Genomic DNA, 27,463 nt, shown 5'->3' on the forward strand with positions numbered 1-27,463 from the left:
TTTGTCTCAAATATAAGGTAAGTGGAATTAGTATACTCGCCATATAGTTGGGCAACTATGGTCCTAAAAATATCTGTACTCTTTTTAAATTATAGTTCAATTTAAAATATGCTAAAGAATGTGAATTGAGGTTCATGTGTTGATAGAAGTGCTTACTTTATTGAATGCAGAATTCATATTTAATACATGAATGTAACATGCTTATAAAAGTAAATTATCTGTATTTCTGCACAAATGTAATATAACTTTTTTAAAAACTTTTTTTTAAGGTTAAAATCTCACCAGGGATAAAGAAATTATTTGCAATAACAGCAGTAAGTGCCATAACTGTGCTTTTTCTTGCCCATCACTTCAAAAGAAAACGTGGGAAGAAAACCAGGAAAATATCTCCATGGGAATCAGACCATCTGATGTTCAATTATGCAAAAGCTTCTGGGTCAGAAAAAAGTAGGTGACATTTTCTCTATGGAAAGCTAATGTTCAGAGTTACCTGATTCATACTTATTTGGGAGTAAGCCTTACTGAAGTGAGACTTCCTTTCAAAGAAGCATCAGAGGTCTATGCTGCATAGCTTACAAGTACATAGAAACAAGTATAACTGAATAAGTAGAGCGTGGTCCCAAATGATCATATGCAACTCAAATGAAATGTAAATAATGCTCTTTTTCAGTCTTGTACAATCTAGACCAGGGCTTTTAAATTCCCGGCCTGTGGGCTGGATGCATCATGCGCTGGCCACACCCAGTTTAGCGAGGGGGGAAAATGTCCCGATATATCCCGTGATGCCGATGTGACGACATGAGTTTGACACCCATATCTAGACCTATGAGATTGGTCAGACTAAGAAAGCAATACAATATAAATCAGGAATACTTTTATTGTAACAGCTATTGTAACACAATTGTGAGGTGTGAAAGACCAGGTCCACGTGTGAAGGTTCACTTTAATTGATTTATTGCTAAAAGCCAATGCACAAGAATTTTCTCAGCTAATGGTAAGTACCTAGTTAAAGTTAGAGAAGGATCAACAGCAGTCAAGGGAGGGATGGTCTTAATTAATTTGTGACTGTAGTGATTCTAGGCTGATCCCTCTTTTCACTCATCCCCGTGTCTCTGCCAGTCCTGTAAAAATCTTGCAAGTCTGAATAAGTTTCCCTTTTCTCAGTCTAATTTCATGTGAACTATGGAGTATCTTTTTAAAAAATTTTTATTGATTTTTAAAAACAAACAAACAAACAAACATAAAACATCTTTTTTGAAAGCAGCTTGATCCCGGGTTACATCTCTTCGTACAGACACAAATTCAAGTTCATGCTCATTTTTATATACCATTCCATATCTTATTACCATTCTACATTTTCTATATAGCTTCTCCCCTCTTTTAACTTTCTTAATTTTATTTTATTTATTTTGTCTCAATTCAGATCATTATACTTACATTCTTTGTCTGTCCTATTTCAGCTGTCTATTATCTTTTCTCATTAAACAAAATTTCTCCTGTAATCACTGATTGAAGTATGACGCCTTTATATCTTTCCCCTAAATTTATAACACTTAATATAATACATAACTTCCATTTGGATTCTGCTTAGTATATTCTAAAGCTACACACTATATTTTAAAAAGAGAAAAAATAATAAATATATAATATAATTAAAACAACAATCCATACCAATTCAATTCTATCATTAATATTAATATCCATTTAAATCTTAAACATTTTACACATTACTTTTTAAATAGGTATCATGCTTCTATGGGAACACTTGTAAACTTCCCATAGTTACTTCCCCCCCCAGTTCACTTATATTTTAAAACATTGTGTCATTAAAATGTTCCCATTCCTTCCTAATTCAATTCTCTCATTTATTTCATTTCATTTATTTTGTTCACAAAAGTTTCACTGAATTACACTGAGTATTTTATCCCACTTTTTAATCATATGTTGTTTCCAATTTTCTAACATTATTTCTAATACGAATATAATAATACAATCTTATGTACCTTTGCAGAATCGCTTTTTCAATTAAATTTTTACCCATTATCTCTGAATAAGTCCTGTTTCTTTACATCTTGCTCCACTCCTTTGTAGCTTCTCTTCCCATCCTTCCTCCCTTGCTTCTTCTGTCTGCCCTTTTTACCCCCTTGTCTCTCCACCTTCATTTCCCTCTTCTGTGTTCCCCTTTTCTGTTGCTTTCTAACATTATATCCACTTTTCACCTTATTTTCCCTTTTTTGGTTGTTTTTTTAGGTCTTAAATTCTCCATTCTCTTTCCCCCCCTCCCTTTCTTCCCCAGGTAAAGTTACTTGTTCATTAAAGATGGCTTCTTCTTTGTCCCAATCTTCTTGTTGCACAGTCTTTTCTTGTAGTTTCTCATAGGAACAAATCGCCGTTTCTAAGAATTGAAAAACGGAGCCAAGAGAGCCCTTCCCTTCTTGTTCCTCTTCTTTATATTTTTTAAATTCCATTTTCAGTTCATCCACAAGTGATGCCATTGTAAAAAAAAAATTTAAACAACTACCCAAGTGTTTTTAATCATTCAAATATAATTTCCAGAAGTCCCAAAGTCACCAAGCAATCCAAATACACACAAGCTGTTTCTTTTAACACTTTCTTCTTTTTTCACTTTCTCTTCCTGGGATTACTATTTAGTTACAAAGCTCCAGTTAGAATGTATCTTTTAGAAGTCTTGTTAAGATTTAACTTTAGATTCTTTGAATTCTAGGCAGCCTCCTCCTTCCAAATCTTACTCTTATTATTTTCCTCTCCCTTCCCACTTACAGCAAAAAAAATATTTTTTTTAGTGTTCAGAAATCTTTATTGTCCCCTTGGCATTTAATTTTCCAGTTTAATTACCTATTCATGTCAAAGCGGATTTTTCCAACTTCTCATTCATCTCTGTTCGCTGTCAACATAAGGAAGGAGGGTGGAAAAAAATAAACTTTCCCTTTTCACTTTTATTCACTGCTTCCAAATCCTCTTTGGGAGCGATGTATCTTTTTTGAAATTTAAATTCCAGGATACCTTAGTTGTTGCTTCTTATCCCGGTCAGCCAAAACTTTCACTTCTTAACTTCCTCCTTCACTTTCTTTTTCGGATGAGTGCTTCTTTGAGGCGGCCATTTCTGACCGCCGCTCTTACCGCCTTCGGGAAAGGGAGTTTAGCCAGCTAAGGAGGAAAGATGCAGCTTTCCTCGACCCTGCTGGAATCTCCCCCCTCTTTACCACCTCTACGGGGTGGCTTAGCCCTGAAGCCAGCTGGCTCAGGATGCTCCAGCAGTAAGCCAGGCAGAAACCGCGCATGATCGCGGATTCCTGCTTGTCGCCGAAGCCCTGCAAACCGGAAGTCTCTGAACTATGGAGTATCTTAACTGAGATGTTTTCTCAAGTTACTTTGCCTGCATTCAGGCCCTGCTTGTCTGACTAATGCCATGGTAACTGTTTCCTTCTATTTTTCTCTTTGCCCTCCACATAATCACATTTTTAATTGGATTTGCCTCCATATAATTCTAGCTCCACTATAATATTTACTAATAAACCACGCACCAAATAGTGGTTTTACTTCACAGTCTCAAATTATGTTGTCCGTAAAATGTGCACAATTCCCTGCAGAAAACAATAGACAAAAACATGATGATCAATGCTCACGTATACAATAGCAATAGCACTTAGACTTACATACTGCTTTATAGTGCTTTAGAGCTCTCTCTAAGCAGTTTACAGAGTCAGCATATTGCCCACAACAATCAGGGTCCTCATTTTACCAGCCTCGGAAGGGTGGAAGGATAATATCTCATTATCCATAATGTAGCATTAATAGTATATACGTATTTCTAGAATAATAATTATTTTAAGGTATTTCTAAAGTCTTTTTCCTTAGTTAATGGAAAAGAAAATGCACATAAGCTAACACTATTATTCATTCTCCTCAGATTCTAGTTGTTCCAGTAGCAAACAAAATCTGACACTTTCACTGAATTCCATCAAAGAAAAAGGTTTTCAATCTTACATCCATGCCAGTGGTGATCTCTTCAATAAATATTCTGGTTCCCTGCAGAGTTTGGCCTCAGTAAGTGTGATTTATTGAGAACTATTATATGTATTTTAGGAATGAAAAACAGATGGTTGTTTGCTTTATATATAGCATTTCTACTAAAAATAGTATATGAATATTTCCAAAGAAATTGTTGCTTATTTTCCTAGAATAGGGAAATCAATTATTATAGGCCAACAATTATTTCTGATTTCCTCATTTTTATACTTATTTTTCATGAAACCAAAGAATAAAATATAACTACTAGAAATATATTATTATATTTCTCTTAGCTTATATGCACATGTTTGTTTCTTTTTAAATTAGGCCCACAGTGCCATCTCTTGTCCTAGTTGTGTTTGTGTGAATTCTAATTCCTGGGATAAAGCAGATGAAGATAATATGAAGTTAGTCAATATTCCAGTAACTACTCCAGAAAATCTATACTTGATGGGTAAATATATAATATTTATGGTATTATTATTAGAAGTACAGTATAACCACGTAGATTTTGTCCATGGTGATCTGTCTCTAACCTGGTCTTTATGGTCTTTTAATAGTGTACCCACTGCCACTGTAACTGAGTTCATTTACCTAGCTGTTGGTTGTTCTCTTTTCTTTTCTTCCACCTTTCCCAGCATTAGATATTTCTCCAGAGAGCTAGGTATTCACATACTGTGTTGCAAGTAGGATAATGTGAACCTGGTCATTTGTGTCTCAATTGAGAATGCTAGCTTGTTTAGTTCAGGGATCCATTTATTTATTTAATTGGTTGTCTCAGGAATGTTTAAAAGCGTCATGATCGCGTTCTTCAAATCCCTGAATTAGTTTAGGATGGGCTATTGCACAAAGCAGAAGATTGACTTCTGTGCTCAATGTTCCCACTCAATCTTATGTTTCTAAGAATATGAGGTATTTATTCCATCAACTGAAGTGTTTAAGAACCTAAATCCATCTAATTAACCCTTTTGACTATACTTTCTGGGATGTTAAGAGCTGTATTCCCAATACACCTTCAGAAAAATAAATTGTGGAGGACAAGACAGCTAATTGAATCTCTTGTGGGATTTTGACACTCTCTCAGGATTTCCTATCTGGTACATCTAGTACAGTGTGCTCCTGGAAGAGTGATTGACACTTGCAGTAAAACAAAGAAAATGTGTGATATAAGTAAACTTCACCATTTTTTTCAGGGATGGAGCTATTTGAAGAAGCACTACAACGATGGGAACAGGCATTGACTTTTCGTAACAGACAAGTTGAGGATGAAGCCAGCTGTGGTGGTATCAAGCTTGGAGCAGGTGATGCTATTGCAGAAGAACATATAGAGGTAAGAAGATGTCAGTACACACAGCATTTGCTGCTTACTAGGTAACTTCATGCTTTATATGACTTGAGGAGAGAATACAAATATTGAAACTGTATATTCTATTTTCCACTGAGGACATTGAGAAAGGCAGATTGTATCAACAATTTAAATAAATGCTCTCCCAGGAATATGTTGCTTATATTGTCATTCTTCCTCAATATCAAATTGTACTATTTGTTATAATTTTAGCATCAAAATATTTTAAGCATTTTATGTGTCAAATCTTGTGTTAATATGATGATTGCCATAATGGTTTTGAGGTATCAAAAATAAGTACCCATAAACTCAGAGATAAAAAAGTAAACATTTCATTGATTAGGGACAAAAATTTCATATGTGTGTGTACAGATATGTGTGTACATATGTGTATGTGTGTTATATACATACATATAACATTTTTTGTGTCGTATTATAAACTCGTTTATTATCTATGGAAGCTCTGTGACCTCAGATGAAAAATTTTGTCCTGTATGATATACCTAGAAATAAATATGTTGGTATTGACTAATTTGACTGGGTAAATAAGCTAACTGCTTCTTTATTTAATTCTTCCAATCCTGCTGTTCTTGCATATGATGTAGCATAAATAATTAATCATCATAGTAAATTAATCAAATGGGCAAATCATTTCAGCAATTCCATTAGTTGCTTAAAATATTAGTTTATATCTTGCAATTTCTATTTACAGGATATCATTAGTGCAGAGTTTATACATAAACTTGAACTTTTGCTCCAGAGAGCTTACCGCCTTCAGGAAGAATTTGAAGCCTCCCTTGGAGTATCTGACCCAGGATCTTTTGCCAATGAGGCTGGTGAGGTGTTTTTTTTTTTCAAGTTTCCAGATTTCCGGACATAATACAGTTCACTTTTTCAATTCAATACTATCCAGATCTGCATGATTGTAACTCTTTTTAGAAATGACCTGTGCTAACTGAGAATTATTACAATCCAACAAATTGGGAGGGCCGTAATTAGAGAAGGCTGAGCTAATTATTATACTTGATAATTAAGGAGGATCTGGAATAATGGTAAATGCATTATTTGTATTTTTCTTTCTTACTTTTACATAAAAGACCCACAGAGCTGGATTTATTTCCATAATCATGAAAGTAAGCATCAAAAATATTTGGAGCAATTTTTTAAATAGATATATGCAAATAAAATACAGGTGTTTGCTAGCCAATGATCTACTTTGGTACATATAACTATATAGGTAGTGGCCAATTAAATATAAAATCAATCTCAATAAAAGAGTATACAACCTTTGGTGGATTCTTAAGTGATGCAGTGTATGGTTAGCAAAGCATGTTAAGACTTGCTCTTGTCTTTTTAAAAAAATGAATTATATTGATCCCAGTTTGTTCCTAGGAAATTTGCTTTTCACATTGTCATCCTATTTGATTGAAGCCAAGAGAAGTTTGAGGGTGATAGCACCTCTTTAATCTTACCTGGACTTGGAAAGTTGGTAGGATTGGACCTGGTTTGTATTTCTGTGAGAGATTATTAGGGATTATCTGGGATATAAATTAGATTGGGAATTCGAACCAATATCCCACAAGAAGCCAATAGCAAGTCTCTTCTGTTTTGCAGCCAAAAAAACTGTATGAGCATGTTCATGAAGCCGCCACTAGTAGAATTCCAATGCATGAAGACTTTATCAGAGTCAATAGGTAATTTCCCTTTATTAAACTACGAATTCTTAACTTTGACAAATTAGCAACCAAAGACTTAGGTAGAATTGATTATAAATATACCAAGCAACTCATCTCTTTGAAATGTAAGCCATGCTTTTTCTGATACCAAATTATGACTCTGAAGTAAGAAAGCCACCAGAGGTCAGAATTCTTATTGTTTTGATATTGCATTTGAATGTATTTCCTTGGATAAGGCACCTTTAAATTTAGTTTTCTAGCACCTTGTAGAGTAATTTAGGAAGGAGCTTGTGATCCCATGCTATAAGTCATACTGCAACAAGTTGAAATTGATGTACATATCCCATGATCAATGTCAGTTCCCTTTTTAATTTTTCTTTCCTGACAAGTCAGTAGCTTCTACTATTTTCAAAGACTTGAATAAATTTCATAGTATGTCTGAGCCATAATTAGAATATTACAAATTATTGTTTAAAAAAAGAATCTTCTTTTATGAAGAAATAGCATTTTTTTTACCCATGTTTATCATAGCTATATAATATTGGTGGTCCCAGGTATGAAAAATTCAACTTCTTGAAACAGCATATAGAAAAAAGCGAAAGGCTTTTTAAATAGGTTGTATCTAGCATGCCCTTTTGTAATACTTACCATAACTGATCTTTTAATTAATTTATTCCTATTTGCTGTGGACATACAAAGTTGTCAAATATAGGTCTTGGATGAACCCAGATGGCACCCTTCTCCAAATCTCTAGAGGGCATCTTTTTTAGCTTCTACTATAGCTCCTTTAAAAAAAATATAGGGATAAATCTATGATCTTCCATATTTATCACCAAGCTCCAAAGAGGACATATTCATATTTCATTCTCTTGAGATCTTGGGTATTTTATTGTTTACTGCTCTCCTTAGTGGGGTGGGGTCTCTGGTGAGACTACAAGAAAGAACCTCTATCAAGTAGAGTATTCCCCAATAGATCTCATCATCTAATGTAGGTGGGAGAGAAGTTTAAAAATAGTTCATAGAAGTATATGATTAGCACAATTCTGGCTTAAGTTTACTTTGTGTTCTTTCAGGACATCCAGATACTTCTCACAAACATTATGTTGAGTCAGATATTTAATATATTTCTATCCCATTGCATTAAAAAAAACCTCTCAATTGCTTACATCAAATCTAGAAAACCAATTAAAATTAAGACGGCATTATAAAATCAGGAGAAGGCGCTTCAAAATATTTTTGTCTTTAGTAGCTTATTTAATGCTGCTTATCTTGAAGTTGCTACTACATGCAGAACCTTGCATTTCTTGCCTTAAGCCTATCTTCTGTCTTCTGCCATTTATTCCTCTACAATGATGCAGTTTCTGACAGGTTGGACCACTTTTTCTTGTTGTGACAAGACAGTTGCAAAATAGGAATGGAGTAGTTACGCTTTGTCCCTTTTGCCATCATCATCTTGCTATCTTCTCCACGCAGCATTCCTTCCTTTACTTTCCTCTTGTTTGCATATACTCATACAAAGCTTTTTTTTAAAAAAAAATGGTGTTCATTGCCATCTTTCTGAGCCTTAACCTTCCTGACCTTATCCCTACTGATTTGGGCTATTCCCTTACAATCTCTTTTAGTTATATGCCCCTTTCTATTTTTAAAAGTGGTTCTTTTTGTTTCTCATTTGGTCAAAAAGCACTTTATGCAACTATACCAGATTCACCAGGTATCTTCCATGTTTCTTGTGGTTGGGCTGCCTTTATTTCATTTTTCAGGATCTCTCCTTTTTCCTTTTTAGCTTATTGAAATCAGATCTAACCGAAATCAAACTCTAATCTGACTGCCTTTAGTTTTCCCTGTCTGCAGTATAGTGAATTATAAAATTACATAATCTCCCAAGGTTCCTACAATTTCTACTTACTTAACCATTTGTTCCTTGTAGTATGAAGGCTAATATCATGTCTGTATTTAATATTGCAAACATTTATATACTATTTCCCTAGAAATTAAAAACATTTGATGTGTTGGCAGGGCTAAATATCTATTTTAACTTACTTTTGGATCCATATCTCTGCCTTCACTATCACCGTATGGTCAATGTGATTTTCAAAGCAATTTAATATGGAAAATCTGGTGTTTTATTAGATAATATGTTTTCAGTAAACTTTTTTTCCCTATCAGTTTATTTTTTTCCTCCATCAAGTGAAATTTTAGACTTGAATTACCAGACTAACTTTGATAGAATTCTCTCTTTGGCTTCAAATTTTGAATACACAATTTATATTAAATAAGAATCACAAACAATATCAAGTCCATCAATCTATTATGTTCCATATTTCACAAAGTATAGTTTATTTAACTGAAGAACACAAGGTAAGATCTAGCAACAACTTTTTTTGGCATTGCAAAATAGCAGAATCCTGCCAAAAACAGCATAACTCAGGCACAATAATGGAAAGAAAATTTGGCAGGAAAAACTTAGTAATGTAACAACACTAGGAGGAATTGGGTCAGTAAGGCTAAAAAAATTTAAGACTTTCTGTTTTCTTAGTCTCGTCTGTCTGAAGATTGAGCCAAATTGAACATGACACTTAATGGGAAATGTGATCTGATGTCATCGGGGTGGGAGGGGGTGAGAGTTGGGGGTAATTTTGTTATATTGTACTATATTAATTTATTTGATTCTTTTTGTTAGTTTTTATTGTTTTAAATATGGTTTTATATTCTGTAAGCCATCGTGAGTCACCATGGACAAATAGGTGGCAATATAAATTCAATAAATAAATAAATAAATAAATAAATATACTTTTGCTCTTCACAAGCTGTGAGAAGTAGGTTACTTAGATCTGAATTAACAGCTGAGTTTTATTTGGATTCCCTGATTCAGAGTTTAGCTGCTCCAAAGTAATATACCACATATCATTCATTGGTGTTAGTCACAGCTTCAAGATAGGTGTATGAGTTAAGATTTGAAAGATGACTCACCTCCCCCTCCCCTGCCACACAATCAAAGTTCTCATATCATATGTGGGTTTCCTGGAATATTCCTAGAAATTATTCCTAGAAAATATTAATTATGAACTCCACATTGGTCGAATGTAAACTGGGTTCCCCCCCCCGCCCATACAGATGGTAGGAAGGCCAAATTAATCAGTCAGTTATTTGGAACAGGAATTAAAATGCATTCTAGTCCCAGAAGGTTTTCTTTTCCTTCCACTTCATTTTTTCTTTTTCATGCATTCACCAAAAGCAAGTTAATTAGATATATTTATTTAATCACAACAGAAGTATGCACAGTATTTAAGGCTAATTAAAAATACAGCTGCTAATGTAAATTATAGCAAGTCCCAATAATAGATAATGCCCAGAATTTCATCAGTCACATTATTGTTACATGTTAAGTAATCCCTGTGTTAAGACCCTGTCATGAAATTTACACAACTGTTTCCAACTAGTTTGTTGTCAGACTAATATTTTTGCATAGAATAGAATAGAATAGAATAGAATAGAATAGAATAGAATAGAATAGAATAGAATAGAATAGAATACTTTATTGGCCAAGTATGATTGGACACACAAGGAATTTGTCTTGGTGCAAATACTCTCAGTATACATAAAGAAAAGGTACATTCGTTAAAAATCAAGAATCATAATGTACAACACTTAATGATAGTCATAGAGTATAATCAACAATCAAATCATACCAGGAAACAGTCAATATAAATCGTAAGGATACAAGTGACAAAGTTACAGTCCTACAATCACAAGTAGGAGGGGATGGGTGATAAGGAGTGATGAGAAGATTAACAGTAATAGTAGTGTATACTTTGTAAATAGTTGAACAGTGTTGGAGGAATTATTTGTTTAGCAGAGTGATGGCTTTTGGGGAAAAAAACTGTTCTTGTGTCTAGTTGTTCTGGTGTGCAGTGCTCTATAGTGTCGTTTTGAGGGAAGGAGTTGAAACAGTTTAAGTCCGGGATGTGAGGGGTCTGTAAATATTTTCACAGCCCTCTTTTTGACTCATGCAGTATACAGGTCCTCAATTGAAGGCAGGTGGGTAGTAATTGTTTTTTCTGCAGTCCTAATTATCCTCTGAAGTCTGTGTCTGTCCTGTTGGGTTGCAGAACCAAACCAGACAGTTATAGAGGTGCAGATGACAGACTCAATAATTCCTCTGTAGAACTGTATCAGCAGCTCCTTGGGCAATTTGAGCTTTCTGAGTTGGCGCAGAAAGAACATTCTTTGTTGTGCTTCTTTGATGACGTTTTTGATGTTAGGTGTCCATTTTAGGTCTTGTGATATGATAGAACTTAGAAATTTGAAGGTCTCTACAGTTGATACTGTGTTGTCTAGTATTGTAAGAGGTGGTAGTATGGGAGGGTTTCTTCTAAAGTCTACCACCATTTCTATAGTTTTGAGTGTGTTCAGTTCCAGATTGTTACGGTTACACCATGAGGCAGATTGTATAACCTCCTGTCTGTATGCAGATTCATCGTTGTCTCGAATGAGACCAATCACTGTTGTATCATCAGCAAACTTCAGTATTTTAACAGAAAAAATCCCAGCATGATTATTTATTGAGTCTTTTCAATTTTTTATTCTGTGTCCTTCCTTTTCTAGGATGGAAATTCCTATGTCCTTATTTATGTTTCTTTTATATTATAAAATTATGTTTGTATTGTTAAGGCTTCTGGTTGCAAGATTAAAAGCATTTAAGTCCCTACCTTAAAACTGGCACGGTGTCAGCCAGCTTTACTTAAAAAGGGCTGTTTGATAGATTTTCCTATTAATGCATAATACCTGTTTTGCTATCATCACAAGCTGCTTTTTAAACCAATGCAAATGCAATGAATAGAATTTGGAAACGTCTCTACTTAAGATGTTTGATTATATTCTTCTTAGGGCCTTTCTAGAAAGAGTTATACTGACATATTATCTAGGAACTAATACATCTCTTGGGTCCTTCATATAGGCTTACTGCAAGGTAATTGGTATGGTCTATTTTTTAAAAAAAATTGGAACAGGAGTGGCCTGTTTAGAGGTCATGTGGTATTAAATCAGTAATGGATAAATAGATTTTGAAATGCATAATCATATGCCAGATTGTTATTGCCAGCTTTTAAATTTATGATTTTTTAATCTATTAAGATTCTTGTTTCAGTAATTTTTAACTGTGCAAAATAGTGAATCATAAGGAAAAATTGAATCAAGTTACCTCAAATGGGCTAGTTTACAGAATGTGTCCACTATCTGGGATTCATGACCCCGGTGGAATAATAATTTTGCAAATGTAAAAAAACATTTTATGACATAATTCAAAATGAATATCTGAATATCTCCCTGAAGTTTTAAAAACTTTTGCAGTATTATAATTGTTGAAGACCTCAATGAATCTGGTAGGGAAATGTCTCTAAAATTATGATCCAATGGTTCACAGGTTTCTAGTAATCTTATTAAAATAACATCTAAAGAAGTCAATTTAGCTGAAAATAAGAAACTACAAATGTTGGTCTTGATAGTTATACCTTTATTTAACTGGGTTTTGAATGCATAAGCCTATAATTTCTGTTGCAATTGCAGATAGAAACAGTTGTTTTAATTTTTCTGAAATATTTCTTATTCTTCTGTAATATTCTGAAATAGCTTATTGTCTCTGCTTTTCTTTAAATGATGTCCTACTTCTGGTAGCTTCTGAAAACCTAAAATATTCTTTTATTTGGAAAAAATCTTGAAAGTTTTCATTCTCTACTGTTATACCTGCTTAAACAGCCTTCTTTTCCCTGATATTTTTTTATTTCCTTGTTTTCCCTATTAAAAACACCTTTGGTTTGTAGACTATTTCATGATCAGTTTGTATTCCGGCTTCTATTGTAATTTTTAGTGATCCTCCTTCTTCAAGTATACTGGAGAGATCAGATCCTCCTAATGTTCTCTTTCAGTCAGATGTTTAAGTTTTCTCACTCCCGATATCTGGGTGGCACAGAAGGTGGTACCAGAAAAATGTTAGGCAGTTAAATTAGGCGATTGTATTCCCCTTTAACAGTTGCCTGAAGGGACAGCTGCCCAATGTGGACAATGACTGTGAGGGGAATTAGCAGACACATGGGAAGGGGGAAAATATAGCTCTTTGCTCTGAGTTATCTAGCAAAACACCATGTTCAAATTAACTCTGCAGCATATCAAGTGGTAATACTGGTATTAATAAATGCCAGTATTAATAAAGGGGTTGAAGTTTCAAAACCTAAAAGAAGGATGTAACTGAAAGGAATTGACAAATGGGAAGGAAAACAACAGGCCAATATAACAGTTAAATAAGCTGAAGGATATTTTGAATACAGTTCTGTAATTTAAAAAGAATGTCCCAAATAGGAGCTAGTCAATGTGTGGCTTGAATTGGTGTCTTCCAAAAGAACTCTTCCAGGCTCTTCTTTGAACAATATCTTAGAAGAAATATCAGGAAAACGTTGAAATGTGTACACTATATCAGGGGTCGCCAACCTTTTGGACCTCAGGGACCATCAAACTCATAATTTTTGATCCCAGGGACCACTAACCAGTTCTGTGGCGTGGCCTAATTTGTGGATGTGGCTTGGTGGTCATGTGACTGGCTGAGCATGGCTTGTATGTAAATATTATAAATATTTATATAAATATTGAATTTTTTATAAAAAAGAGCAACTTTTACCCAAAGCAGGCAAAGCAGGCAGGCAGATTAAGTTGCTCACAGAATCACAGATTCATTCAGAGATCTATCTATCTGCCATTAGCTAGCTCAGTCTGTCACATAAAATTTGCTAGCAAGCAAACTCACAAAATTAACTCACAACACACCATGTATATAAATATTGAATGTTTATAAAAAGGAGCAATTTTTACCCAAAATCAGGCAAAGCAGGCAGATTGAGTTGCTCACAGAATCATTCAGTGATCTATCTATCTGCCATCAGCTAGCTCAGTCTCTCAAATTTGCTTGCCATGAGTCTGCACTGAATTTGCTTGCAAGCAAACCTTCAGTCCTAAGGGAGGTTCAGCTGTACTTAAAAGCAGAGCCAAAGATCTAAAGACTAGCTAGAAAGCAAGAAACCCAACCATTTCCTGCTTCCTAGCTAATCTAAATCTCCCAGCACAGCAGAACAGATGATAGTCGAAAAAGGAAAAATAGCAATTTTAGCAGGCAAGTTTGCTGGGTAAGGAGTGAGTGGGTGGGGAGCGTTCCTGTGGGCCATGTGGGCAGCACAGCCTTCTGCGCAGGCTGGATTAATTGCTTTGTGGGGGGGTGGGGGTCTGTGGGTGAGATTTCTCTGCGGCCCATCAAAATTTTCTCAAGGCCCACCAGTTGGCAACCACTGCACTATATGTTGTTCCTTCTGGTCTCTTAAATAGGCCTTAGATTAAAAAACTCAGTGGGTTCAAAATAATTATGAACTTTTTCCTTTTTAGCAGTGAAGCCCAGTATGTTTATGAATTATACTATGTATAAATTATGTTTATGTATATGGCTTTTACTTTTCCTGATCTCCCACATAAGGGAATGTAAATAAAAATCTCTCAGGGTTCATTCATGTTTAATAAGAGTGGAGAAGCCAAATAGCAACAGCATTTAGACTTTTATACCACTTTATCGTGTTTTACAGCCCTCTCTAAATGGTTTACAGAGTTAGCATATTGCCCCCAACAATTTGGGTCCTCATTTTACCCACCTTGGAAGGATGGAAGGCTAAGGCAACCTTGAGCCTGGTGAGATTCAATCTGCCAAATTGTAGGCAGCTGACTGCAGCAAAAGTTACTTGCAGTACTACACTCTAAACACTGCACCACCAAGGCTCTCTACTGAAGTCATTGCTAAACCTTTGTTGCTTTGTTTTGTTTTGCTGAAGTTTTAAAGCATTCTAAAACAATATTATGAGATGTTCATCCTGAAATCTCTTTGTGAACAATCTAAGCTTTATTTGCTGTGCTGTGTGGATTTTAATTTTTTGATCAGCTGAAACTGGTAAAGAACATGTTTGTTTTGAGTACGTTGGATGCCTGTTTCTTCAAGGTTTTAAGGCAGTACCTAGAAAGCACACTCGGGGACATGGTGACTCAGTGGCTAAGTCACTGACCTTGTCAATCAGAAAGGTTGGCAGTTCAGCGGTTCAAATCCCTAGCGTTGCGTAACGGAGTGAGCTCACGTTACTTGTCCCAACTTCTGCCAACCCAGCAGTTCAAAAGCATGTAAAAATGCAAGTAGAAAAATAGGGACCACCTTTGGTGGGAAGGTAACAGCATTCCATGTGCCTTCGGTGTTTAGTCATGCTGGCCACATGACCATGGAGATGTTTTCGGACAGCGCTGGCTCTTTGGCTTTGTAATGGAGATGAGCACCGCCCTTAGAGTCAGGAACAATTAGCATGTATGTGCGAGGAGAACCTTTACCTTTACCTACTAGAGAGCTCACAATGTTTCTAGGTTTATTATGAACCCGTTTGTCATTCTCTTCTGGGAACATGATGCTGGATGAGATATATCAGACTGATCACAGTTTTTTTCTCCTGCTCTAGAAATAGAGCAAACTCTTACACCACTTCATTCTTCCTTGGGCCTTGGGCCTTCTCTTTAATTCAGGAGGTGGTAGGCAATGGGAACTGTGAACTGTCCAGATAAAGAGTTAGACTTGACTTGGCATGCTGACCAAAGTGATGGCCTACTACAGGACAGCCTTGCTGCTGGGAATTGTGATCAAATGATCAAGTTGGCTGTTTTTAATTGTAATGAAGGCCAACAGGGAAGAGAATACTGTCCTGTTAAGCATGTTTTTCAGAAGTGCTTTTGGAAATAGGCAATGATACTCTTGAGTAGAATGCATGTAACAAAAATGTTCCTTAGATATGTATGAGGATTTAATGCACTGGGATTATACAGTAAATAATTTAGCAAAGAGGAAGAAGGTCAGGGAAGCTGGGAATGAGAGCAGTGTGTCTTTGAGTCTGGGGATATGGAGCTTACTCTGAATTGGACATTTAAGCTCTTCTAGACAGACAGCACGTGACCATTAGCTGCCAAAAAGTACCATGCCATTATTCTACTATTTTCATATCACAAAAATTCTGTTGTGGATATAAGACGGTAGAAAAAAAATAACTCGAGGTTGCAAATAATATTGTATTTTGTAAACCTGATAAACTATGTTTCAGACAGGGCAGTTGAATAATGAAAATTAACTGAAGCTGTTCCTACTTTTGGACACAGTGTATGTATGCATTTTAAAAGTATCTCAAGAACCCCTTTTAAAATCTTGTTTTGATTTTACCACAAATAATTATATAGTGGTGAAAATGATAAAAAATGTGTATTGAAATGTTTGAAGTAGAAACAGAAACTTGGGATGATAGTAGTCAGACCCAGAAAGTTTAAAAAAAAAAGAGTAGAATTAATACTAGAATAAACTTGGAGGACAAACAGTGGCTAGATAGCCAGAGAAGGCCAGTTTTAAATAGTAGATCTGATAATAATCAGTAGGATTGTTATTTTGTTTGCCCATTTCATTTAAAAGGTGATGAAATTTTGCACGATCCTGGGTCACGTTTATTTGCCTTCATTAGTAATATAATATTCCTTTAGTTCTGTGGATACTTGTAACCTCTCCTTTGAAAAAATAGGTAATGTAGAGAAGATCTGTGTAAATATTAGAACAATTAAATATTAGTATTGAAAGAAGGAAATGCCCAAGAAAGGAGGAATTATATGAGAAACACATTTAAGAAAGTTATCAACTTCTTTAGTTTTGCAAGGAAAATAGCAGAACTACCCAAGTAGAATTATTTTTGTCTCTTCCACACACTTATATTACCATAGAAATGACTTACTTTATATTTTAGATTTGTTAACATGATGACCAGAGAAGTAGCATGTAAATTAAATAATAATAGTAATCAGTAATAATTTCCCAAAATGAGTAGATCCTTGTGTCTTTTCTTCTAAATGCTAATTTTTTTGTATATAAAATGCTTTATGTATTTATTTAGTCATCCATGTGTTTGTTTCTCTTTGCTAAGGTAAGTAATCTGATTTTAGGTTACTTTCCAATTTTCAACTTCATAAGTTTGCTTTGGAAGGAGAATAAGCTTTAGAAAATCCAGTGACACTTAAAAACAAGAGGATTCATTTGAGAACCATGTCTTCTGAAATAAATAGGGTGATAGCATGTGAGGTAACTAACACAGACTCAGGACTTTGTGAGAAATCTGGGACCGACGGCCTATGAAGGCAGGGTGGATCAAGCAGCTGTGCATTCCTAGAGCTTTCATTTGCCAGTGTCTCTATCTAAATCTCTCTTAAACATTTGTACATTATAAATTTAAGCATATGGATGTCTAGGAAAAATTAATCAAAAAGTAATCAAATTAATCACTTGAATGTTTTGTCTTTAAATTTAAAAAAAATTATTGTAACGAGGAATTACTAGCGATTTTGAAATATTCAGCATCTCCTAGCTTGCTTTTTTATTTAAATGATCAAATAATTTATTCATGTCATAAGTTTTCCCCAAGTAGGACCTACAGCCATATGTTACATTAGTAGCAAATGGAGGGAGTCACTAATTTGAGAAATCTATGACATTCATTAATGTTGCTGCTATTATTTAATAAAATTGAAAAATGTTAGCTATAAAGCAATCTCCTTCATGTAGTTGACTTTTACTTCGTTTAAGAAGTTGGGAAGTCTGCCAGAAATTAATGCAGCTGGCTTATTATTTATGAATAGAGGCTAGTAGGCTTTGTGATGGGTAGAACTTTTGAAGTTTTATGCATTTGCTTACAATAGTTAGGAATTTGTAAATGGGATTTTCAAATTGAAGCTCTCTATAAATCTTAACTATGAAATGATATGTCCCCAAAGACACTCCCTGCTTTTTCTGGCATTGTTGTAACTCACTTTTTGGAAATGGATGGTGGAAACTAAAGCAAGGTATTCTTTGACATAAACATGACCTGAAAATAGCAGACACAAAATTTAGTTGACAAGTTCTCATATCCAGATGAGTATAAATGCACTGTAACAACCCAGACACATAGAGATAAACCACATTTACATACTATTAAAACATATTTGAAATGCTAAAAAAGAAACAAAAAGACCAGAACACATCATCTCCAGCAAAAAATATGCAGGAATTAACACCAAACAATTAAGCAAGCAGAAAACAATATCCTAATCTAATCTAAACTAACCTAAATTACCAAGGAGAAAACTACATCTCCATCAACACTGACTGGGCAACCCATTGTGAATAAACAGGGAACAAACCCCACATTCACTTGCACTGATAATATTATCTAGTCAAGTAATGAAATGTCCAAGCAAATAATCAAGCTAGGAGATTACCAAGGCCTCCAAGATCTTATATATTAATCATAGAAGACCTGAAGATCTGTTCTTATTCTGGTCTTCTATAATTAATATATGAGATTTCACAGATTTTTGGAGTAAAATATGTGAAAAATCTGAATCTGTGATGACATTGATATATGATGTTATAAGCCAGGGATTTGTTTTGAAGGATTCAGTCAGAGAAAAATATAATGCTTTTCATATATGTTTATATGTATTTTTCTGAAAATGACTCCGTTTGTTAACCTAATAACTTATTTCTAAGCACCAGTTATGTTTTCTAATAAATGAGTATTTCTTCTACTTGTTTCTTTCTTCTTGAACAGATTACTTTTTTCAGTCTCACAGATTTGCACTTGTAATATACTATGAAAATAATTTTCAGAAAATATCCAAGATACCATCTCAACTAGTTAAATGTGCTATATATGTACAGTCCAAATAATTGAAATCTACATAGTTTTTCTCTGTTTTCTTCCTAAAAACCATTTCAGTGTCCTTTAAAGGTACTGTATATTAGAAAAACATAATTTTTCTAAAGTCTCTTATTTGTTACGTACAAAAAGACAGATTATGTATTATTTTTGTCCCTTTGTTTTATGTACTAATTGTAGTACAACCATGTTTCCATAGACTTCATTTTGGAAACTTTGACTAAAGAATTAATTCTGAACACTAAAGATTATCATTGCAATTTACAGCAGTGAACATCTGTCTTCAGTCTAATTATTTTTTAGAGAAGAGAAAAACAAAAGTTGTTCTATAACTTACTATTGCAGATCACAGCTATATGGCAGAAATTCAATAGGTTTCAAAGAGGTCTGGTATACTGTAGTTTCAAACATTTAATTCCCCAAAGTGTTATTATGAATGTCTGTATTAATAAGGTTTTTTTTCTGTTTTCAAGACATGGGTGAAAATTTAAATGTTCCTGTTTATATATAACTTCTACTGTCCAAATGCATAATAAGAAAACAGCATTTTACTTTTGGAAGTTTATTATAAAAATTAAGGAAAAATAAAATTATTTCTTTAATAATGTGGTTTTACTTTGCATGCTTTGGGTCCAAACAGCTGAGAACCTGGTAAAATACTTTATTTATTTTTTAAATGGCAAAAGAATACGGTTTCAAAAATAGTATATGAAACAGAACAAATACTGTTGCATATGACATGCTACTTTAGGAGTTAATTTAAAAGCTCTCTGGTGTGATTAGTGTCTATCTAATATAAATGTATCAGTTAAGATTTAAGCTGAGTCATACTGAAGTTTTCTTTAACAAATTTCCCTCTAAAGCCTAGGATTTGATATTGTTGTAACAATACAATTCAGAAGGTTTGGGCTAAAAGTGATATGTGATGCCAGCCATGTTATTTCTGTAGCATAATTTATGAATTACCATTGTATCTGAGCCTATCAATATTCAAACAGCCATCTTGGAAAAAGCAGATAATAAATTAAGATAAAAATAAAATAAAATTAGTCATAGTTGTTGGGATTTAAAGAAGACTCAAAATTTAATCAACATGTTTCTCTTTTTTTAAAGGTAATCAAATGGATAATACTATGAAAGACATTACAGATGAATTCAGTCTACAAGATACAACAAGCATTGGATCCACAGATTCATTTGTTTCAGTTGCTGAGGTATAATGAGACAACATTTGTTGTCTTATTGTGTTAATTATCATGCACCTGAGAGCTTATGCTCAATTAATTAATGGCTTCTGCTGGTCTTTAATTAAGTTTCCTAGAACAAAATGTCTTGACGTATGTATACAGATTCACAGATATGTAAAGAATAATTATAATTGTATGACATTTAAATATTACAAATACACATAACAATTTTCCCCCATTCAATTGTGTCACAGGTTGCCTGGGCAAGTACCTGCAGTTGTCTTGGCAAGGGTTTTTTTTTTTTTTTTTCAGAATTCATTTGGCATTGCTTCCTTCCTAAGGCTGAGACTGGCTATGAAAGTGACTGGCTCAAGGTCATCCATCTGGTTTTGTCCCTAAGATGGGACTAGAACTCATGGTCTCATCATGCCTTCTACCCTGATGCCTTAAGCACTACTCAAACTGGTTCATAATAATTATGAATATATAACATACAACATAACAATCAAGAGCACATACAATGAAATATTCACAGATGTACCACTAGAATGCTTCTTCACATGTTTTCCATGTGGAAAAGCATATGTCTATGGCTAGGGTGGCAGAATATGAATGTTTCCATAAATTCATGGAAAGATGCCTAATGAATTCCAGTGGTCATTTTTTTTAATAAAAACATTGCAAGAAAAATGATAGTTTTCAAGTTCTCAGGTGGTTATGCTGTTGGAATTGTAATGTTTATTTCCCTGAAAGACATTTAATCTGGGGCATCTGGAAATTAGATTTCATCTTGTCATTTATTTTGCAATATAACAACAATTTCAAGGTATAGATTTACTTACTAGATTATTGAGAAAGGGATGATTTTAAAGGACAGTGTTAATTACAGTATTAATTGCTCATCTTAAATTGTTCTATAAACATTGGTTAAAATTCTGTTTGTAGGTGTAGGTCAGATACATATTGTACTTTTAATGTCAAAAAATTAATATTCTGCCCTTAAAAGTGACTTGCAAACTACTACCTACTAGAGAATAATGCCATCTAACTTCGGTAAGCAATATTATTGAAAGCTCTCCGTTGGCAGTCAGTTAGCTACTAAACCGGGTCCAGGAAGTTATTCTTCATTTATTAATCTGTATAGCCCTAAACCAGGTTATCTGGGAAACTGCTTTCTTCTATAGGACCATCTATTTATTATATCCTTCAAATGTTGTTAGTATAGTTTGATAATATGTCTATAATAGTGATGTGGCAGAAACATTCACTCTGGAGTGCTTTCTATGTGGAATGGGAGAGTTGCAGAATGCCATTATGAAGGGATTCTCTCAAATCAAGCAATTATTCATCTAGCTATTTTTGACTACCAAATTGCAAAGTTTAATAATGGTTGTAATGTTTTATGGTTTGGACTTTTATAGCTGGATTTTATTAGGTTTTATTGTATTACATTCTTGTCCTGGAATTTACTTTGGGAGTTCATTTATTAAAACACTTTGATACTTTTCTTTATAACAAAAGAATCCCCCTTTCCAGTTAGGCAATTAATGAGACAAAATTATAATTTTTTACTTTCATATTTCTTTGCCCCATCCCTTCTTACAGACCACTTCAGTCACTTATATTACTTCGGACTTTTGAAATACGTTTGTGTAAATATCTAATTCTTTTCTGCATTTATTGTGGATAGATATCCCTATTTTGGGGAGAAAGCTATTTTTTGCTGTTCAAGAATGTAATTTCCTGTGGATGCTTATTTCCCTATTCTTAATTTCTCTTTGCTTTGCTGCTTTTACAAAGTAGCATGACTATTATCCACGTATTACCCTAACTTTTCTTTTACATATTTGATTTTCATAATGTTTTGTAATGTAAAGTGATATTAAAAAGCAGGTGACTACAAAGGTACGCTTGCAAAAGTAACTTGGTAATAAAACTATTTTTTTTAGCTTACGGAACACAAAGAGAGCCGAAACTATTATCACTTGGATTCACTTTGTCACTTCCCATTATATGAAGAAGCTTTGTGCATGGCAGAAGAAGGCAAGATTTATTCACGTGTCTTAAGGTGAAAATGTCTTTACATTTCTAAAAATCCTTATGGCAGAATTTCTAAAATGTTATCAGAACTTGTATTGATATATGCCTGAATTAAAGTGCCGATCTGTGATAATCTTTGAAATTTTCTTTATTTTGTGCGTAGGACTGAAATGTTGGAATGTTTGGGAGACAGTGACTTCCTTGCTAAGCTTCACTGTATTCGGCAAGCTTTTCAGGTAGGACTCTATGAGACACATTTTAACTCATCTTTGTGCTACTTATGGCATATTTCTATTAAATTATTACATAGAGATTTGTAATCAGGACCAAACAAGTTACATAGTCAGCATTATGTAGCTTTTGATTGACAACTGGTTGCTTAATAACTATTCAAAGTTTACAACAGACCCTTAAAATTGAACTTACAACCTGAATTCAAAGTTCTGACATTTGATCCCTCTCTGGTCATATGACTGCATTTGGGATGCTTGACAGCTGGTCTGCATTTATGACCGCTAATAGCACCACATGCTTATGTGACCATGATTTATAATGTTTTTGCTGAAAACCAGCTTTTACTTCTGTTTCTGACAAAAAGAATTTAAAATGTTTACAAAGAAAACTGACTAGGGTGTTTAGAAAGCTGGCTTAGTTCAGTAATCAGATGCTATTTATAGTCAGTTAATGTTGTTTAAATTTAGCCATTTCCAAGGAAGTTTAAAATATGGCATATTTGGGAAAAGCTCTACCATTCATTCCATTTCCCAAGCACTTATGTAGACTTTGTTTTAGGTCGAAATCTCCAAGAATTTCATTATTGATTGACAATTTTTTTCTGCCATGGTTCATATAATAATTTAGGTACATGCTTATTCATGATTCTTGACAAAATTGTGGTTGGCTGGGGTCATACACTATGTTAAAACATAATCTGTGGACTATGTATATCACAGTGGTTTTGTTCACACAACAAGCTAAGCTAATGGCTTAGGGCAGTGATGGCGAACCTTTTCAGTAAAGAGTGCCCAAACTGCAACCCAAAACCCACTTATTTATTGTGAAGTGCCAACACACAAGGGTGGGATCCAACCAGTGTTACAACCGGTTCGGTGAGTGTGCGTTTTGCATGCGGCCATGTGCTGTGTGCGCAGCCACACCTGACAAGCGCTGTGTGTGCGTGCATAGCGTTTGCAAGAAATCATCAGCTGTGCCGCTTGGACGGCTGCCAAGTGCTGCGCGCAGGTGTGCAGCATTTGAAAATCCTCTTCTTTCCTGCTTTTTCAACTTCAGCTGTGCCACACAAAGCAACTGAGGTTGAAAAAGCAGGAAATAAAGGACAGCACACTAGGTACAAATAGTGGATTTCATTTTATTCAAATAACAACAGAGACCCCCTCTCCCCTTTCAGGTAGGGTAAAGTGAGGAGGGGGCTCTTGCTTAGATAACTCCCCTTTCCCATAAGAAGCAACATCTCATCTCTCTCTCTTTCGATCTCTGTCTTTCTCCCTTTTTTTCTTTCATCTCTTTCTCCCTTTTCCCTCTCTCTTCTTCCTCTCTTTCTCCCCTTCTCCCTCTCTTTCTCTTTCTCCCTCTTTCATCTCTCTCTCTCTTTCTCCCTTTTTCTTTCATCTCCCTTTCTCCCCCCTCTCCCTTTGTCCCCCCTCTCTGTCTCCCTCTTTCTCCCTCCTTCTCCTTCTCTTTCTCTTTCTCCCTCTTTCTTTCATCTCTCTCCCATTTTTTTCATCTCTCTTTCTCCCTTTCTCCCTGTCTCTCATTTTCCTTTTCTCCCTCTTTCTCCCTCTCTCCCTCTTTCTCCTTTTACCCCCCACTCTCTGCCTCTCTTTCTCCCTTTCTCCCCCCCATCTCCCTCTTTCTCCTTTTCTCTCTCTCTTTCTCCCTCTCTTCCTCCAAGTTCTCTGGCTACACACACTGTTGCCTGGAGATGAAGCAAGGGAGGGAGGAGGGCGAAATCTTCTATAGCCCTCTCCACACAGTTCCTGAATTGACACCTGTGACAGAGGGAGACTGAGAGCAGGAAACCGAGCTTTGGATTATCTCAGGTGTTAAAGTACCCGCCGGCCGGTGCTTCCTTAGCCACGACTGCCGGGCGAGAGAAAAGATGTTGGGCTCCTCCCCACAAAGGGGAACAGCAGCAATCGCAGACAGCCCTGGCTGGCTGGGAAGGGGAACCTTCCTCCTGTCTCCCCAACTTTCCCCCCAGCTGCTCCCTTTTTGTTTTTCCCTCAGCCACAGGGCTAGCCAATCACTGCGAGAATGTGGCTCCTCCTGTATGCAGAAAAGAGGCGCTGAGGGTCAAGGCAGGAGGGTGGAAAGGACTTTCGGAGGGTGAAGGGGATTAAATCTCAACCTTTCTCCGTACTGAAGGAGAGCCGCTTCAGATGACCATGACTTTCTTTCCTGCTTAGAGATAGAAGTCTTGCTGAGTGGGATTTTTTTTTGTTGGTCTTGGAGCTAAGCTAAATGAGAACTTTAAATGAGACCCAGGGTTGACCGGGCGGGCATAGGCAGGGCCAAGCAGGGCAGGGGTGATTTATATCCTGCAGTCTGCCTAGCAAACCTGCGTTGTGGCTGCTGCCTTCTGCCTCTGTGCATCGAAGAGGCCGAGCAGCAGCAGGAAGAGCGCGGAACTCCTGAGCCGCAGGAAGTGGCTGCCAGCAATGCCGAAGATGCTGAAGATGTTGCGAGGCTCGCCCCACCAGGAGCCACAAAGTGCTTGCCGCCCCTCTGGCCCTCGCCAAGCCTCCTTCCCGCTGAACATGCAAGCGCTTCTGATGAGGAAGAGAAGCGGGGCAGGAGGAAGCTTAGCAGGTGCCAGAGGAGAGGCGAGCACTTTGCAGCTGTTGAGGGGGGGAGTGAAAGAGATCACGCCCTCCCCTCACAGGCCAGGGAACACCTGGAAAGCGGTCTGATACCGCAATCTCCCACGCGGTACCCTCCCTCCCCATTTATCACCCCCATTGCCAACATGGGTGTGCTGTGGATCATCAGCCTTTCCTGGTGGCAGTGGCGGCATGAGTGGGCGAGGGGCGCAGGGATACCCACTCCTCCACTGCCAGAATCACGCTCGGGGCAGCGTCCAGCCAGCCATGCCTGCCCTAGCCCTCAGCCCACATGGATTCTGGGCCTTTCCAAGGCAGGCAGGCACAGAGGAGTGACTGGAGGCAGCACTCTTGGCTAGCAAAGGGGTGGATGTCCCAGGGCTGCATGAGAGCCCTGACGGCACCGACAGCAAATGGGCCAGGAATGTGAGCAGTTGGGCCTGGGCCATGGCAAGCAAGCGATGGGGGGCACAAAGTCAGCAACTTACCAAAAATTATGCAGGCCACAGCAAGCGAGGAGGGCAGACAAGCAAGCAAGCGGCAGCGAAGACAACAAGCAAGGAGTGGGAACCAGAAAGCAGCCAAAGAACCATTAGGCAGCGCGTGTGACTCTGGAGGCAGGAGGAGGCAGATAGGATGGGGTGGGCTGGAGTGGGGCAGGGCCAGTCAGTGGGGCAAAAAGATAAATAGCTTGGCTGTCTTTTTTGCAAATGGGATGGGGGAGGGCAGTGTGATCTACACCCAAAAACCAGCGGTTGTGCATGCGTAGTAGAGCTGAGTTGGGCCAACCAATCGCGTGCCCACAGAGAGGGCTCTGCATGCCACCTGTGGCACGCGTTCTGTAAGTTTGCCATCACAGGCTTAGGCATTGTGTGAACATAGCCATAGATTCCATTCCCTTTCTTTGATAAAGCAAGTTTACTCAAGAAGAAAATATTTAGTTAAATTTATCTCTTTAAGTAATAGGGCCCCAAACTTAATGAATTTGTGCATTTGGTTTCAATTTTGAGTTCTAACATCTTAATGGTTTCTTTTTTTTAACAAAAAAACAACAACCAGGTAATTCTTTCAGACTCTGCAAATCGAATATTTCTTGCTGAAAGTGGCAGAAGAATTTTATGTGCTTTAATTTTGAGAGCAAGAAAGGTAAATTTTTGTTGTTTTAATAACTATTGTAACAGGATTGACCATTTAACACTCTTATAACATGAGTTAAGAAACAAGTATTCCTATTTTGGAAAAGTAGTATTCCCTTTTTAAGATTATAAATTTGGTCTACATACGGCAGTGATAGTTCGTAAGAGTTTATGGCTATAATTTTATATTTCCAAAATGTATTGTTTTAACGTTATATTTTCTAAAACGTGTACAAAGTCAGATACCATAATATAGTATAGTGGAGATACTCTTTTTATTTCTAGATTATCCTTTGACTTACAAATAAACAGTGATATCAAGGCAAGGATGAAAGAATCCATATAACGTGCAAGTTATTTCTTCCGAATTTTCTGTTTTCCTATACAGAACCCAAAGAAATTTGAGGAAGTATTTGATGAAATGATCTCTTTTTTAGAACAAGCAGATCAATGGATTCATACTGAAATGGAGTTGGCTGCTTATGGGGTATGCTTTCAATTAACTGTTTTAACTTTTTCCCCCTTTTTTGCCCCTAGATAGCTATAATTTCCTTACTGAACTTGATTTTGTTTATATTTCAGGAACTCTGTTATTTTTATTTATTTTATTTATTATTTTATATTTACCAAGTTTGAATAAACTGTTTAAAATATCACTAGGATTTGTATTGTAATTTATATAGCACGGACTTGTTAATGATTTTTCTTTTTTATAAATGTGCTCAGTACCTTTTTAAAAAATTTGATCCTCATGTAGGTGAAACACTTAAACTTTTATGATGTTGTTTTGGACTTCATATTAATGGATTCTTTTGAAGACTTAGAGAACCCACCCATGTCTATACAGAATATAGTTAATAACCACTGGTTGAACTCCTCCTTCAAAGAAACAGTAAGTCCATATTTGTTTCATTCCATGCTTCCGTAGAACCGTTAACTGGTAGGAGATATCAACTACAGATATTGACATTAGGCTGGGACCCAGTTTGTGGAGAGAAGTATTTTTCAACTTTTTAAACTATGGATAAGAGCAGTCTCTGTAGAGTTTAGAAAGCACATTAAGCAGAATGAATAGGATGATGGTACTCCATTGAGAAAGAAAGAGATGTTGAGATGTGATTCTCTTGGATCCCCTGAGAAAAGGGTTGGGATGTATTGGTTCCAAGTAAGATGAGTCATACTTTGAATGAAAGCTTATTATAGTGCTTTCCATTTCTTATGTAATGTTTTCAAAATTGCTATGGTTATGTTTTCTTAGTTGATTTAAGTCTCTGATTTTTTTCATAATTTAGGCCATATTTTATAGTAATATCCAAGTATGAAGGAGTATAACATTCAATAATTTGATATGCTCCATGTGAAGAAATGCCATTAGACATCTTACATAATGGTCTAAATAACTGTTTCTCTTCTAC

General features: G+C 35.9%; 1 protein-coding gene across 1 annotated transcript in view; it reads left to right on the forward strand.

Moving 5' to 3' along the window:
- MIGA1 (mitoguardin 1) overlaps positions 1-27,463 on the forward strand; it is a 39,457-nt gene that overhangs the window by 4,904 nt on the left and 7,090 nt on the right. Inside the window, exons 3-13 of the mRNA XM_026700212.2 lie at positions 270-447; positions 3,932-4,068; positions 4,360-4,486; positions 5,226-5,362; positions 6,090-6,213; positions 19,959-20,059; positions 21,982-22,100; positions 22,236-22,308; positions 25,972-26,058; positions 26,437-26,535; positions 26,806-26,940. Coding sequence (XP_026555997.1) covers positions 270-447; positions 3,932-4,068; positions 4,360-4,486; positions 5,226-5,362; positions 6,090-6,213; positions 19,959-20,059; positions 21,982-22,100; positions 22,236-22,308; positions 25,972-26,058; positions 26,437-26,535; positions 26,806-26,940 — 1,317 coding nt within the window. The remainder of the gene's footprint in view (positions 1-269; positions 448-3,931; positions 4,069-4,359; positions 4,487-5,225; positions 5,363-6,089; positions 6,214-19,958; positions 20,060-21,981; positions 22,101-22,235; positions 22,309-25,971; positions 26,059-26,436; positions 26,536-26,805; positions 26,941-27,463) is intronic.

Source organism: Pseudonaja textilis, chromosome 3, assembly GCF_049901715.1.
Source record: "Pseudonaja textilis isolate UNSWEBS1 chromosome 3, rPseTex1.2, whole genome shotgun sequence".
Taxonomy (NCBI): domain Eukaryota; kingdom Metazoa; phylum Chordata; class Lepidosauria; order Squamata; family Elapidae; genus Pseudonaja; species Pseudonaja textilis.